Consider the following 14,269-nt stretch of genomic DNA (forward strand, 5'->3'; position numbering starts at 1 on the left):
CCGAACCACGGGATAAACCACTGTGCCAGCTCTGTGATTGATCTCTTGTGGTTATTGTGTTTTGTTGAGACTCCTCTCTAGCCACTTGGCATTATTTGTACTAACACTTAACCAAGTTTTTGTGGCATTAAGTTCAAGTTTCACAGGATCACCTATTCACCCCCCCTCTAGGTGCTCTCACTTCCTCATCTTCTTCTTCTTGTCACCGCTCCGACGCGACTTGTGTGAAGAGGATTCCTTTTCCTTCCCCTTCCCTTTGTTGTAGGACTCTCCCGATGGAGCCTTCCCGTGGCTTGTAATGGGCTTTTCGCTGGTCCCCATCTCTTTCTTGGCGTGATCTCCCAACATCACTTTGAGCGGTTAGGCTCTAATGAAGAACCTGCTCTGATACCAATTGAAAGTCGCCTAGATGTGGGGGGTGAATAGGGTGAATCTGAAATTTACAAACTTAATCACAACTACAAGACGGGTTAGCGTTAGAAATATAAATGAGTCCGAGAGAGAGGGCGCAAAACAAATCGTGAGCGAATAAAGAGTGAGACACGATGATTTGTTTTACCGAGGTTCGGTTCTTGCAAACCTACTCCCCGTTGAGGTGGTCACAAAGACCGGGTCTCTTTCAACCCTTTCCCTCTTTCAAACGGTCACTTAGACCGAGTGAGCTTCTCTTCTCAATCAAACGGAACACTAAGTTCCCGCAAGGACCACCACACAATTGGTGTCTCTTGCCTTGGTTACAATTGAGTTGATCGCAAGAAGAATGAGAAAGAAAAGAAGCAATCCAAGCGCAAGAGCTCAAACGAACACAACAAATCACTCTCTCTAATCACTAAAGCTTTGTGTGGAGTTGGGAGAGGATTTGATCTCTTTGGTGTGTCTTGTATTGAATGCTATAGCTCTTGTAAGGTGTAGAAGAGTGAAAACTTGGATGCCATTGAATGTGGGGTGGTTAGGGTATTTATAGCCCCAACCACCAAAAATGGTCGTTGGAAGTGTGCTGTCACATGGCGCACCGGACAGTCCGGTGCGCCAGCCACGTCAGCAGACCGTTGGGGTTCGACCGTTGGAGCTCTGACTTGTGGGGCTTCTGGGCTGTCTAGTGGTGCACTGGATAGGTCCTGTGGACTGTTCGATGCGCCACCTGCGCGTCCTCTAACCTCTGCGCACGCAGACGTTGCATTTAATGCGTTGCAGTCGACCGTTGCGCGCGAAGTAGCCATTGCTCCGCTGGCACACCAGACAGTCCGGTGTGCACCGGACACTGTCCGGTGACTCACAAGACAGTCCGGTGAATTATAGGGGAGCGCCCTTGAAAATTCCCGAAGGTGAAGAGTTCGGCCTCGAGTGCCCTGGTGCACCGGACACTGTCCGGTGGCACACCGGACAGTCCGGTGCGCCAGACCAGGGTGCCTCCCGGGTTATCTTTTGCTCTCTTGTTTGAACCCTTTTCTTGGTCTTTTTATTGGCTTATTGTGAACCTTTTGCACCTGTAGAACTTATAGACTAGAGCAAACTAGTTAGTCCAATTATTTGTGTTGGGCAATTCAACCACCAAAATCAATTAGGAAACAGGTGTAAGCCTAATTCCCTTTCAGGCTGGTTGTTACTAGTATAAATACCCCCCTATGTCTATGATGTAAGGCAGCCTTTTGATAATCTAAAACAGAACCCCTTTGTTCAGCTGTGTGCTAACAAATATTGAGAGTGATCTCTACCTCTTTGCTCTTGTGAATTCCTTCGCGGGATTGCAGAAGCTGCGACTTCATCCGCTCCCAAGTGGTGCTCCTACTCCCTTCGAGGTCTCCTCGATTGATTGTAGGCTGTGTTGGTTGGTTCTTTGAGAGTGTGGTTGGGCGAATCCTCGATTCAGGTTGCCGGTTAAAGATGGTGGTTGGCTTCGAGTTTTATTTGTCAGGTTGCACTAGTTATCGCTGCTTGCAGCAAGTTATCTTGGCTTCTTCGAAGCTAGTTATCTGAAGATTGATCCTACGGCGTGAAGATCGGGCATCGTGACGCATCACTTGCCCAATCTTTTTTTCTTACAACATATACCACAACATATGAACACAGATGTCCAAGGAAATAAGCGTCCTTCTGATGTAATGATCATAATAACAACACTCAAGATATTACTTCATTGCACCCATCTATGCATATTGCAATGACTTCAGAATGCACATATCACATGAGATAAGTAACAAGAAAGACATAGTTATACCTTACAACAACCTAGATGATTGTTCCTTGCCAAATTTCCCTACAAAAAAATAAGAAACATGTTAGTCGGACAAATAAGCTGGTGTGAACCTGAGCCAAAAATCGACCGGCGTGGTCACCAGGCAATGGCCCGCAGGCACCCCCCAATCGCGCATCACGCAAGCGAAACCTAGGCGCTTCATTCGAGGCGTCACCCCCACTGGTGCTGCGGCCCCACACGAGTCTCTCGTCGGCGCTACACCCAGGCGGCTAACCATGTCGATAGGTCCTCAAGAGACTCGCCCAGGAGGTGGCACCCTAGGCGGCTCACTCGCGACGCTTCCTTCCGTACCTTGGACCAGCATATGTCGACACTTGTAGGAGTGGAGACAGGCTATCACAGGGAAAGATATTGCGACGGTCAAGTCGAGTGTGGCGCGATAGGGTTTGGGTGCTTGATTCGGGAGCCAGAGATGCTGCAGGTTTTTTTGGCGAGTACATAGAATCGTGGTTATGGCAACACCTTAGAAGAATACGAAACATATAACTAAAACAATGTAGCATGCCTAACTTTAAGTTGTGTCGGCTTAGGCAAAAAACCAAACAACCCCTCATCTTATCTCTAGTAGCTTAATCATTCTCATATATATATTTAAACTCCACTCTACGAACATATATAGTTTATAATTAGTGGCGGACCCAGCTGCTATATTTAGGGTATGCCATAAAAAATTAAGAAATTAAATAAAAAAGGGATTAGCAAGACTCGAACCTTAACTGCTAGTCAAGACATAATACTTAAACCACTATACTCACTATTTTTATATAAATTTAGTGTGTGTTATGATTTATATAGAACATCCGCTAGATTCTCCCATATTTATAATGCAAAATAATATTTTAAAGACACAGAACTGCTAGCACTCTTTGCTAGAGATGGCAATGGGTACCCGCGACCCGATACCCGATGGGTATTTACTTCATTAGAGTATGTATGTGGGCTAAATATTCTACTCATGGGTCTGTTATTGGGCAAAAATCTTCACCCAATGGATAAACGAGTATTAGAACGTTCCGCCTTCACCCATACCCGTTAACCATGGGTATACAATACCCAATATAAACTTAGGCAAAGCATGAACTTTGACTTTAGTCATCCATCTTTTTTACTATTTAACAACCTTTTATGCCGTAATGTCATAGAAGGCGTAACGACAATTTAATGACCATGTAATGTGTTATATAGTACTCCCTACGGTTTCCTATTAGTTGTCGTTTAGGACAACGACACGGTCTCCAAAATATAACTTTGACCAATGTTTTTTTTGTTAAAATACAAATGAACTCTTAATACATTTATATTTTTATAAAAGTACTTTTTATGACAAATTGATGCATATAAATATTGGGTTCCAAAACTAAATAACAAAATAATTATTTGTAGTCAAAATTTTATAAGTTTGACTCAAACCTTATCCAAAACGACAACTAATAGGACAACGGAGGGAGTACTATCCTAGTGTTACTACTTTATCCAATTATCTTTGGTGTGTTGAATGGATGGTTAAATGATGTTAGAAATTTTGTAATGGTATTTAGATGGATATACCTGACATTTGTATCATATAATATTTTGATAGATGTTTAGCTTTTGTGGGTACGGGTGACCCGTTGGGTGACCCATACCCACATGGGTATGGGTATAGGTATGAGAGTAAATCTATACCCGCCAGTATATATGACTGATCCGATAGAGTTATTTTTATGTTGTGGGTATGAGTATGAGGTATTACCATTGCCATCTCTACTCTTTGCCTCTTTGCGACTCCACAACGCCCACCACACCTCGCCCAGAACACTCGACGCCACCACTTACTTGCAAATAATGCAAAACACCAGGGGCAGGCAAGTAACTTCGCGTCGGCTCCACCTTTTTTATCTGGCTCCCCCACCTTCTCTGGCCCGACGACGCCCCCATTTCGAAGCTCCTCCTCGCGATTCCAATCCACGCACGCCATCTCCGACTCCGCGTCCGCCTCGCGCAGGGTTAGGGTTTGCTCTGCTCCCCTTCTCGTGTTTGTTTTCCCTGTTGGATTTGGTAGAGAAGGCTTGATCTATCGGTCTCGGGGTCCGATTCGGCGTCCCCTGACCGATTCATGCGGTTTTCTTGAGGGGGTGGGGGAAAGAGGTTGTGGTGGTGTTGATTCGTTGGATACGGGGATTTCATGGGTTGGGAATTGCCAGGGGGACGGGAGGTCGCAGATTCGTGGGTTGACTTGGCCTTCGGTTGCTTGTTCTCTTGGGATGTGGAAATGAAAACGCGTTTCTTCTTCTTCTTCTTCTTCTTGTTTTTAAATTTAAAAACTGTATAAAATTTGTTTTTCACTTTGTCTTGTTGAAAATAATACATCGGCCCATTTTGCCTGATTTCTCTAAAGTTTTATAGCGCTGTTAATAGCTAGTGATTTAAGTGCTCTATTATAGTGGAAATCGTGTGTGCCTGGTTTTAAGCGGTGGATTTGTTAATTTATGCAGCAGATTTGGTGCACGCTGTTCTCGATTTAGATCATTGGGAATTTTTTTCTTGTTTTTGTAGAGATTCGAATTTGATATGTTACCCTGATTCGTTTAAAAAGTCGGTTTGAGCTGTATTTGCGCAGCAAATTTTGCGATTGTGTCTTTTGTTCCTAAAAATCAGGATCTTGTTTCGTCTACCACGATTGATGTTTGCTAAGATGGCAATGATGGTTTGATGTGCAGACATATATTCAGTGATGGAACACAAGGAGGCCGGCTGCCAGCAGCCGGAGGGCCCAATCCTATGCATCAATAACTGTGGTTTCTTTGGAAGCGCTGCCACCATGAACATGTGCTCCAAGTGCCACAAGGAGATGATAATGAAGCAGGAGCAGGCCCAGTTGGCTGCCTCCTCCATCGATAGCATTGTCAATGGCGGTGATAATGGGAAAGGACCTGCAATTGCTGCAACTGTAGGTGTGGCAGTTCCTCAAGTCGAGGAGAAGACTATCGCCGTGCAGCCTATGCATGTCGCTGAAACCAGCGAGGCTGCTGCTGTTATCGCGAAGGCCAAGGAAGGCCCAAACCGGTGCGCAACCTGTAGGAAGCGTGTTGGGTTGACGGGTTTTAACTGCCGATGCGGGAACACGTACTGTTCGATGCACCGCTACTCCGACAAACACGACTGCCAGTTCGACTATCGAACTGCAGCTAGGGACGCTATCGCCAAGGCCAATCCAGTGGTGAAGGCGGAGAAGCTTGACAAGATCTGAGGCGGGGGCATTGGGTAACGAAAAATGGTTGCGATCTGCAAGAATTCAGCATGTCTCTTTGCTGCTTTATCATTGAACTTCCCATTCTTGTCTTGCTGTCACGTCCCCTGGGGTTCAATACTATGATGCGCACAGCATCCTGGCAGCTGCAAGAATTCATCCCCAGTCGAGTCACGAAAATGGTTTGCGTGTTGACTATGTCGTGTAAGCTTATTCAGTTATTCTTGGTGGTTTGGGTCGGTATCGTGTCATTCCCCGTTTAGGTAGCTCTGTAATCTACTATTCTCAATTTCTCATGTGTGTTGCCTTCCAATCAGTAATAGTAATCAGCAATTGTCTGCCATATCTCCTACAAGTATATTTTCCAGTTCTATTGTTTTCTCTTGATGTTCCAGCAACATATCACATTCAGGTAATCGCTCTGCATTTCAATTCATGTGTACCTGTTATTTCAATTCAGAGGACCAGAGGTTGAGAGGGGGCCATAGTGGTTTCAGGCCACTTCTCTACTATCGACCAATCAGAGGTTATATTCAAGTAATTGTTCATATGTGGAACTATTGACCAATCAGCAGATCTTGCTCCTCGTTCTCTGAGGAAGGGTGCAATGAAGTGGGATTCTTGCTGTCGAACACTTAATTTCATAAATCATTTTTGTTCCAGAGCTGTGATTTTGTATTAGGATGCAGCTTGGTGGTGGTTGGGTACGCTGAATCTGCATTACATACAGTGTACACAAGCACAATTTCCTGGTGAATGTTGACACTAGGCAACTTGAATTCTCAATCAAGAGGCCGCAAAGGGAACATACATTTCATATTCTGCAACCTCTTTTCTATCGTGTACAGTTGGGAACATGCAACTCGACTTTCCACATGTGATTGGAACACGCCTAGTTTGTTTTGTATCATTTGCCACCTGCAAAGAATTGGAGCAAGTCTAAACAACTCGTTTTTGTATGATTGCCACTTGCAAAGAAGATAACTGATTTGTACGAAATGATATTATTGACATAATTGGAGCAAGTCTAAAAAAGTGCCCACACATAATTTATTGTGCTGGGCACGAAATATTTTCCTCCCTCAATTTGTGAGTGGGGTCTCTTTAGACATGACGGGAACATTGAGCAACTCCCCCTGCCAGGTGTTCAGCTGCGATGGTATAAAGAACACAAAGCAATGATACAGAAGTCTGATCGCCGTGAGATTCCTTCGTTGTTAATTGGGATAATAGATAGGATCTCAGCTTTGCCGTCCTCATCTCAGCTTTAGAATAGACGTATTTTATGGAACCTAGCTGTTGTTAATTGCTCCGTTCACTGACTAAAACAGTTGCAATGCTCGGCATGAACCAGGGTCCAGGGGGTTATTAGTTGCAAATCAGACACCCAAATGGGGTTCTTTTTACCATGCCACAAGTCAGATAGCAGCCAGGACTCGTTTGGTATTGCATAACAAGTGGTTTCACACAAAGTGAATACTCCCGCGTGCATAACAAGTTCAAACAACCCAATTGCTTCTTCATTGGCTGTTCTAAGCTACAGTGTATGAGAAGAAAAAGGTCGCGCACATTATTTATTCTGTATTACTTCTACTGCAAGTGTAAGCGTCAGGACTCAGACCCTGACGTTGAAGTAAACCGTGTAGAATTCGTCCCTCAAACTGTACAATGGCTCAAGGAGGAAGTTCCTGGCCACCCCCTTCGCGACAAAGCTGATCGGGTGATACTGCCTCAATGGGTCAGTTTGCGAAAAGCTCGCCGCCTGCTCGAGTATCCCGCCAATGCTCTCAAGGGAACTCTTGCAGTTGACTTCAATCCTCGTCCCTGCGGAGTAGTTCGTGCCCGTCACCAAGAAGCATCCTGGTTTGGTCCCGAGCTCGAGGGAGACCGAGTTAGGGTTTCCATCGAGCCCGGGCACGATGTTGAAGAGGGAATCGGAGCTCTTCTGCGCAGATAGAGTGAGGTTGTTGGTGATCACGGTTCCTGGCAAGTCGAATGGTTCGAGCAGAATGGAAGTTCCCGTCAAGGTTGTGCTGTAGATGTCATGCAGCTCTGTTGAGTCCTCCTGAGGGTGAGCCCTGAATGTCGCATGGATGGCGGCGTCGGTGCCGTCGACTTCAGGTCGCTCTTGCATCGTCAGGGTGCCATTTGCACTTGAGAGGACAAATGCCTTTCCGTTGGATACTTGTGTGAAGGTTACCAGCTGTGAGTTGTGTGCTGGAGGGACAGCGGCGATCCAATCTGAAATAGCACTGCCGTTGCCAGCTTTTGCATCCCAGTCACCAGTGGATAGGCCAGCAAGAACAAATGGCCCAAACAGGACTGCTTGAAGGGATGCATATTCCAGTCTGTCATCTGAAGGGATAGCTAGCAGTTAATATTCAGATCAAGATCCTCATTATACAAAAAATCTCAATATTAACACACATGGGAGCAAAATCTGTTACTTCTACTAGCGTACTATGCATTTTATTACAACCACTGGTTATTATGATGAAATATAATGTCTGAGATAAATAAAGTTAATCAATTTGTCATTCAATTTTGGATTAGGTGAAACTTCACGAATTACCTTTAATTGCTTCCGTCCTTAACCTGATTGGAAAGTGTAGCGCTAAGTGATCATCGGAGTTCCACTGTTTGGTGATTGATAGGAAAGATCCTGCCCACAGAATAAGATAAGGTAATGAAGTGGCCTTAGAATATCAATCGTAGTTTGAATGCTAGACACGACAGAACGATTTTACCTGGAGATATAGACCCCAAATCTTTGCCATTTAAAGTTGCTCCTGCACCATCAGCAAATGTCCATGACGGAATTCTAAAATTTATATTGGCAGTCTGACCGCTTGTCTGAACAAATAGAAAACAAATAAGCTGACTGCAGATGTTTTATCTGAAGTTAACCTATAAAGAATTGAAAATAATTACGTTTGCAGAAATGGAGAATGAAATTTGAAGATACTGGTCAGAAGAGCTGAGGGTTTTGATTTGCTGAGTAACAGTAAGCCCAGCTGCTTTCCAGTTGTAAGTGCTTGGTATGTACTGAATGATATTGAGTGCAGGTGGATCTCCTTTCTCCTCAAAGTAAATAGAATCACCAAGTTTTGAAAAGGATTCTATACCTGCAAATAAAAATCGTAATAATATTTCAAAACAAACAATAAGCTTGAAATAATTGCAACCCCAATTTTAACAGACATAAAGTAAAGAGGTTAAAAATAAAGGGGCTAGATACTGCCTTCAGCTTATGAAATCAAAATATGAGAAACAGTTGACTAAAATCAAGTACAGTAATTACTGTAGAGGAATCACATCAAGTCAGCACAGATAGATGTTGGAGGTGTGTTATATTACCTGTCCCATAACAACACCAGAATGAATCGTACTTTGTTCCCCAACCATGATAACTCACAGCCTTTGAGTGTCCAGGGGCCTGGGGTAGCATGTAAATCATAACACCAGGATCTGTCCCCCGTTGAATGCTTAAAACACCATTTATCAATGCCCTTTCATAGTAATCTGCATATGCTATTTCCTTTGTCCATCTGAATAGGTTGCGAGAAACCTGCACGTGTGTATGCATATGACATATCTAAACAAGAGAAATATATGTTTTAGGTGGTTTGATGACTGTCAACCTTAAGCATATTGTAGGTGGTACAAGATTCCTCATTCTCAGTACTCAGAGTCCCAGCTAAACGCTTTGGATCGGTCCTGAAAAGCAGTTTAGAGCATGAAGTTCCTTCTGAAATGTAGTTGTCTATATACTATGTACATCAGGAAATCAGGCACCAAGAAGTTACACCAGAATTCACCAGCAGATGTGCCACCAGTTGCGTAGCTATGAGAAGAATTTATTGTATCCATAAAGAATGACGCAATTTGCTGTTTCAAAACGAGGCTTATGGTCAGCCTCACCCAAATTGCAGAAAACCAATGAGAAAAAAGAAGACAAGCAGGTACTACTTGAGAAGTAGAGTAATAGATAGTCAGAATTTTACTAATAACTCAACTTGTGGGAGATAAGACAGCCCCAGACATTATATTAAGAAGAAGATATTCTCACGTAGGTCGAGAAAGCCCCTGAACCCCTGTCCCACCCATACACAGCGACACCATAGTCCATATGAGAACGACCATGACCGGGCCTTAGACCTATGCTTTGGCATGGGATAGAGACAAACGAGGGGATTTTTTAACTCCAACCTGAAATTCGTTCCCATGGGGAGTCGAACTTAGGACTTAAAGGAGTGTTACTCAGACCATCTAACCAACTCAGCTAGAGACCAGCAAGAGTTATGCATATCTTTGATTTTCTGAAGCCAACAAGTATACTTATATGGGAAGGAAGTAAAATAGTCCACTTGTGACCCATTATGAATAGTAACTATCATCATAATCGGAACTGATAAGAACGTGCACCGTCTGTGAAAATGGAATACTCAACTCTCTAGTAATAAGATATAGTTGAATTTTACCTTGTAAAGAGGATCTCCAGTAACTTCATACCTCATTTGCGCACCAATGACAACTGGAATGTGTGTGTTTGAATGAAAACCGGAAATACTGTCAGCCTGAAATGAAGCACATACACACACCAAGGCTATTACTCAAATGAAAATCCTTCAAGAGGAACAGTAGATTTATTCCATCAATAAAATTCAGCAGTAGAAACCCAAAGTTCAGCTTCATGACAACACCAGTTGGGTGGTGGCATAATTAAAAATGTGTTTGATGTATAGACATGTAGTATTGTAGTGACCGCCGCAGATGATAAAAGGATTAGACTGAAGTTAGTAATCACAGGTGTTAACATAATCAAATACAAAACTGCTTGAGTTCTATTTTAGTCATGTATTGTATTGTATTGTAAATTAGACATAAATACTCCATGTCTATCACCAAATAGATGAAGATTTACAATTAGGAAACCATATCATGTTCTGCGTACCTGAACTGCCAGCAACCCAAGAAAGCATGGCTTATCGAAGAGATGAGCTAGTGTCAAATGCTTCATATCGTGCTGCCCAATTAGGAGAAAGGAAGCATATCAGTTAGACACAACTGTTTAATCTATGCTTCGCTTGTAACAAATAGCAAATTACCGTTATCGTGTAGAGCTGATAGAGAACATCATTCATCCCACCAGTCTCCTCATTGAGAGATTCCCAGTGCCTCTCAATGCTATAATTCTGTATGACATTCTTCACCCGGTCACTGAAATAATTAGCCATCTTTATCACCATGTCAAGAGCCATGGAATTCCCAGCAACTGTGTACTGATCAAGAAGACCTTGCATAATCTGCGAACCAAAAATTAGTCTCAATTTTTGCATATTAAAAATCAACAGGTTTAGTATTAATTAATTATGTCATAACCAGTCTAGCGATGTTCATGATGTCTTTCTTTGAAGTACCAAAAAGGGTGCTATAGAAGATAGATTATTTCAGATCGCGTTTTTTCTGGCAAGGTGAGGGCCATAAGAAAAAAATATAGGCTGGCGGGAACGGGAGGTAATTTGCCAACCGAAAGAGCTAGGCAGGTTAGGCATTCTGAATCTAGAGATACAAAATAGATGTCCCCTAAGTAGATGGATGTATAAACTTCTTAATGAAGAAGGAATGTGGCAATCTTTACTAAGACAAAAATATCTGGCTAATCGAACTTTATCCCAGGCACAACGACGGGCCACAGATTCACACTTTTGGAGTGGCCTTATGAAGATTAAGGATCTATTCATCAATAAAGGCACCTTTCATGTGCATGATGGGTCCCAAGTGCGTTTCTGGGAGGACAATTGGCTTGGGTTAGGCCGTTAGGGGCGCTTAAATTTCGATTCCCTCCTCTGTATAACCTAGCAAGGAGGAAGAATTCAACGGTTGCTTTTGTATTTTCCTCGGCACCCTTAAACAAATCCTTTCGTAGGGGTTTGGTAGACCAGCTGCGGGTCCAATGGTTTCAACTAGTGGCGTTGGTGGCGCATACTTAATTTGAATACTAATAGAGATTCATTTAGATGGGACCTGACTGCTAACGGGGTGTATACTGTTAGGTCCTTGTACCAGGCAATTCTGAACAATGGAGCGGGAGCTAATAACAAGGATCTTTGGAAACTCAAGATACCTCTAAAAATAAAAGTTTTTTGTGGTACCTCAAAAGAGGTGTAACCTTAACAAAGGATAACTTGGCTAGGAGAAATTGGCAGGGTAATCAGAGTTGTTGTTTTTGTAGCAGACCGGAGACAATAAATCACTTGTTTTTCAGGTGCACTTATGCGGCTTTCATTTGGCGTTTGGTTCAGATTAGCACAGGATTGAGACCTCCCTGGGATACGAATGAATTGTTTGGGGACTGGGCAAGGGTTCTCCGGTCAAATCACGCCGTTTACTACTAACTGCAGCATCTGCAATTTGTTGGACCATTTGGTTGAGTAAGAATGATGTGGTTTTCAATAAACCTTCTCCTAAATCTTGTTTGCAGGTAACCTTCAGGGCAACCTTCTAGTGTCGCTTCTGGTCATAGCTACAGCTTAAGATAGAGGAACAAGAGTTAATAAAGTCTTCATGTCATAGTGTGGAGATGATGCTAGTATAGTTTTTTCGCAATTTCGGATGGGATTCTGCTTTCCATTTAACTATGTAGTACCTTTGGTTATGTCACTAGTATTCTCTAGTGAAGTTGTGTGATGTGTCAAGACAGTATGCCTCTTATTGTAAACTTTGGTCGTAACTTCGTTTGAGGCCAAGGCCGGACTTTGTTTTTATCATCTAAAAAAAGAAACGGAAGCACCCCTTCACCAGTTCACCTTGTGGATTGTGTAGTAAGGAGCCCAGACAGACTTGATGGCCTCAAGGCAATCGAAGAAGTCCGATGGGAAGGCCGACAGGTACCCTGTGCCCATCTTCTTCTGGCAATCGTAGAGGGCATCGACGACAGATGACATTTTTGCATTAAGAGTGTCATTGTGTGTGCTAGCCCACATCTTTGCAGTAGCACTCAGGTAATGCCCTGAAAATAACAACGGCAATACATTGAAATTTCAGTCTAGCTGGGCGATTGGTCTGGGTAAATGCTACAAATTCGAAGCCAAACGGAGATCCGGCAGCGTACCAACGAAGTGTCCCCGGAGCTGGATGCCAGGGCCCTCCCACCCGCCGTAGGGAGTTCCCGGCGCCGTCAGGCCGGCCTGCTTGCGGAAGCTCCAGACGAGGCGGTCGACGTCGAGGAGGAGCAGGTACTCCAGGTTGGTCTGCTGGGCTCGCCAGTACATGCTGCCCGGCTCCAGCCGCACGTCGTGCAGGGACGCCTCGGAGAGGAACGCCCCAGCCGCGACCCCGGGCCGCGCGGAGCCACCGCCGCCCCGGAGCTCGCGGTAGAGCATTAGCCAGTCGAACGCCTCCTCGCGCCGCAGCGCCCGGCGCGGCATGAGCGACATCCAGGTGGACTCGTCGGTCGGGGTGAGGTGCTGCTCGCGTCCGTGGCGGTGGTGGTGGATGATGGGCTGGAGCACCGTTGCCGGCGGCCCTGGCCGCAGCTGCGCCGCCGCGCGCTCCGTGTGCGAGGTCAATCCCGGGAACGCGTTCGTGCACGATTTACCTTCCGCGCCGCGGAAGCCGGCGGCCAGCAGCATCACGACCACGATCCCTACCGCCGTCGCCGCCGGCATGCTTGGCGCTCGCGCCATGGCCCCCTTTCTTGCAGGAACAAGAACCGCTCGATATCCCCCACCCACTGCTCAGTCGGTGGATACCCACCGCATTAGCGGAAGCCTTCAACCCCTCCAGACCTTTAATACCCCATGACAAGCGCGAAGAGGCGAAGCGGACGAAACATCAAGAAATGGCAACAACGCATCGTCGAGTCAGGCAAGTATTGCGCGGAAAGCCATTGGCAATACAGCCGAGGATTGGAGAAGACGCCCTTGTTCCTCTCCTCGCAAGCTGATAGTGATAGGTGAAGTGGACCGACTACGGACTGCCAGGTAGTGAACGACTGACACTTGTGCCGAGATTTTTCACCCTTCTCTCCTTTCGATCAACGGGAACGGGAAATGGTCGAGAAATACGCATAGCGGAGGGGGAGACGATTTTATAGGGGATTCTTGGACCCCAAGACCAAGGACCGCAAGCCAAGTGCCGAGGCCATCATTAGGGGTCCTCCTGCATCTGCCTGCCCATTCCAATCCATCATCGGCCACTGCTCGACGCTTGTTTGCTTGCACGCCACCACCGCAACGCCAACGGCTACGGCGGCGAGTGGCGCGTCCGCGTCACGTCGCACGCCACATAGGTCTTTTCTCTTCCTCAGCTCGGCGGCGAGGACCCTATACCAGAATGTATGATTGCCACTTGCCGGAGCTTGCAACAGAAGCCGCGGAGAGCGGGTAGATGCGTCAGGTTACAACAAACTTGGCAGGCCGTCCTCTGCACCCACTAAAGTCTTGTTTCCCACTATATATATAGTATATAGAATGGATGAGATTGAAAAAAAAGTTTAATTTGCTTGTAATTTAAATTCATACAATTTTATTCAATATATATGGATTGAGAGCTAACCGAATAAGCCTGGCCTTTGGACTGTTTTCTTCTGCTATTTCTTCGTCTTTCCCGTGAACTTATTCACTCATTTACACAATATTACCATATAAAAGAGGGAAGATCTTGGATCTGTACCATTAAAAATTACAACTTCAGATATATACCACTGTTATCTCACTTACATTTAGAGTTTACATTAGTCAATTACATGGCCAATGATATATATCTAAAGTTATAATCTG

At 44.8% G+C, this 14,269-nt stretch overlaps 2 protein-coding genes across 2 annotated transcripts; one reads left to right on the forward strand and one right to left on the reverse strand.

The window, feature by feature from the left end:
• Positions 1-4,058: 4,058 nt before the first annotated feature.
• On the forward strand, positions 4,059-5,831 carry LOC100127534 (uncharacterized). Its single transcript, NM_001371767.1, has 2 exons — positions 4,059-4,242; positions 4,957-5,831. The coding sequence occupies exon 2, from the start codon at positions 4,971-4,973 to the stop codon at positions 5,484-5,486; it is 516 nt and encodes a 171-aa protein (NP_001358696.1). The 5' UTR covers positions 4,059-4,242; positions 4,957-4,970; the 3' UTR covers positions 5,487-5,831.
• A 1,125-nt stretch (positions 5,832-6,956) lies between these two features.
• On the reverse strand, positions 6,957-13,612 carry LOC100279496 (uncharacterized). Its single transcript, NM_001152497.1, has 12 exons — positions 12,601-13,612; positions 12,296-12,498; positions 10,595-10,792; positions 10,441-10,512; positions 9,968-10,063; positions 9,295-9,374; positions 9,128-9,203; positions 8,844-9,054; positions 8,418-8,611; positions 8,234-8,339; positions 8,059-8,148; positions 6,957-7,841 (listed from the first exon to the last, which is right to left on the reverse strand). The coding sequence occupies exons 1-12, from the start codon at positions 13,172-13,174 to the stop codon at positions 7,102-7,104; spliced, it is 2,640 nt and encodes an 879-aa protein (NP_001145969.1). The 5' UTR covers positions 13,175-13,612; the 3' UTR covers positions 6,957-7,101.
• Between the last annotated feature and the right edge of the window lie 657 nt (positions 13,613-14,269).

Source organism: Zea mays, chromosome 4 (assembly GCF_902167145.1).
Source record: "Zea mays cultivar B73 chromosome 4, Zm-B73-REFERENCE-NAM-5.0, whole genome shotgun sequence".
In the NCBI taxonomy this organism is placed as follows: domain Eukaryota; kingdom Viridiplantae; phylum Streptophyta; class Magnoliopsida; order Poales; family Poaceae; genus Zea; species Zea mays.

What these genes read in the sequence shown, in the direction of transcription:
- LOC100127534 (NM_001371767.1), top strand. Translation starts at nt 4,971, where the DNA reads ATGGAACACAAGGAGGCCGGCTGCCAGCAGCCGGAGGGCCCAATCCTA.
- LOC100279496 (NM_001152497.1), bottom strand. Translation starts at nt 13,174, where the DNA reads ATGGCGCGAGCGCCAAGCATGCCGGCGGCGACGGCGGTAGGGATCGTG. An exon ending in GCTCCGGGGACACTTCGTTG is followed by an intron (nt 12,499 to 12,600) that starts GTACGCTGCCGG and finishes TGTTATTTTCAG; the next exon opens with GGCATTACCTGAGTGCTACT. An exon ending in TTGGGTTGCTGGCAGTTCAG is followed by an intron (nt 10,064 to 10,440) that starts GTACGCAGAACA and finishes GCTTCATTTCAG; the next exon opens with GCTGACAGTATTTCCGGTTT.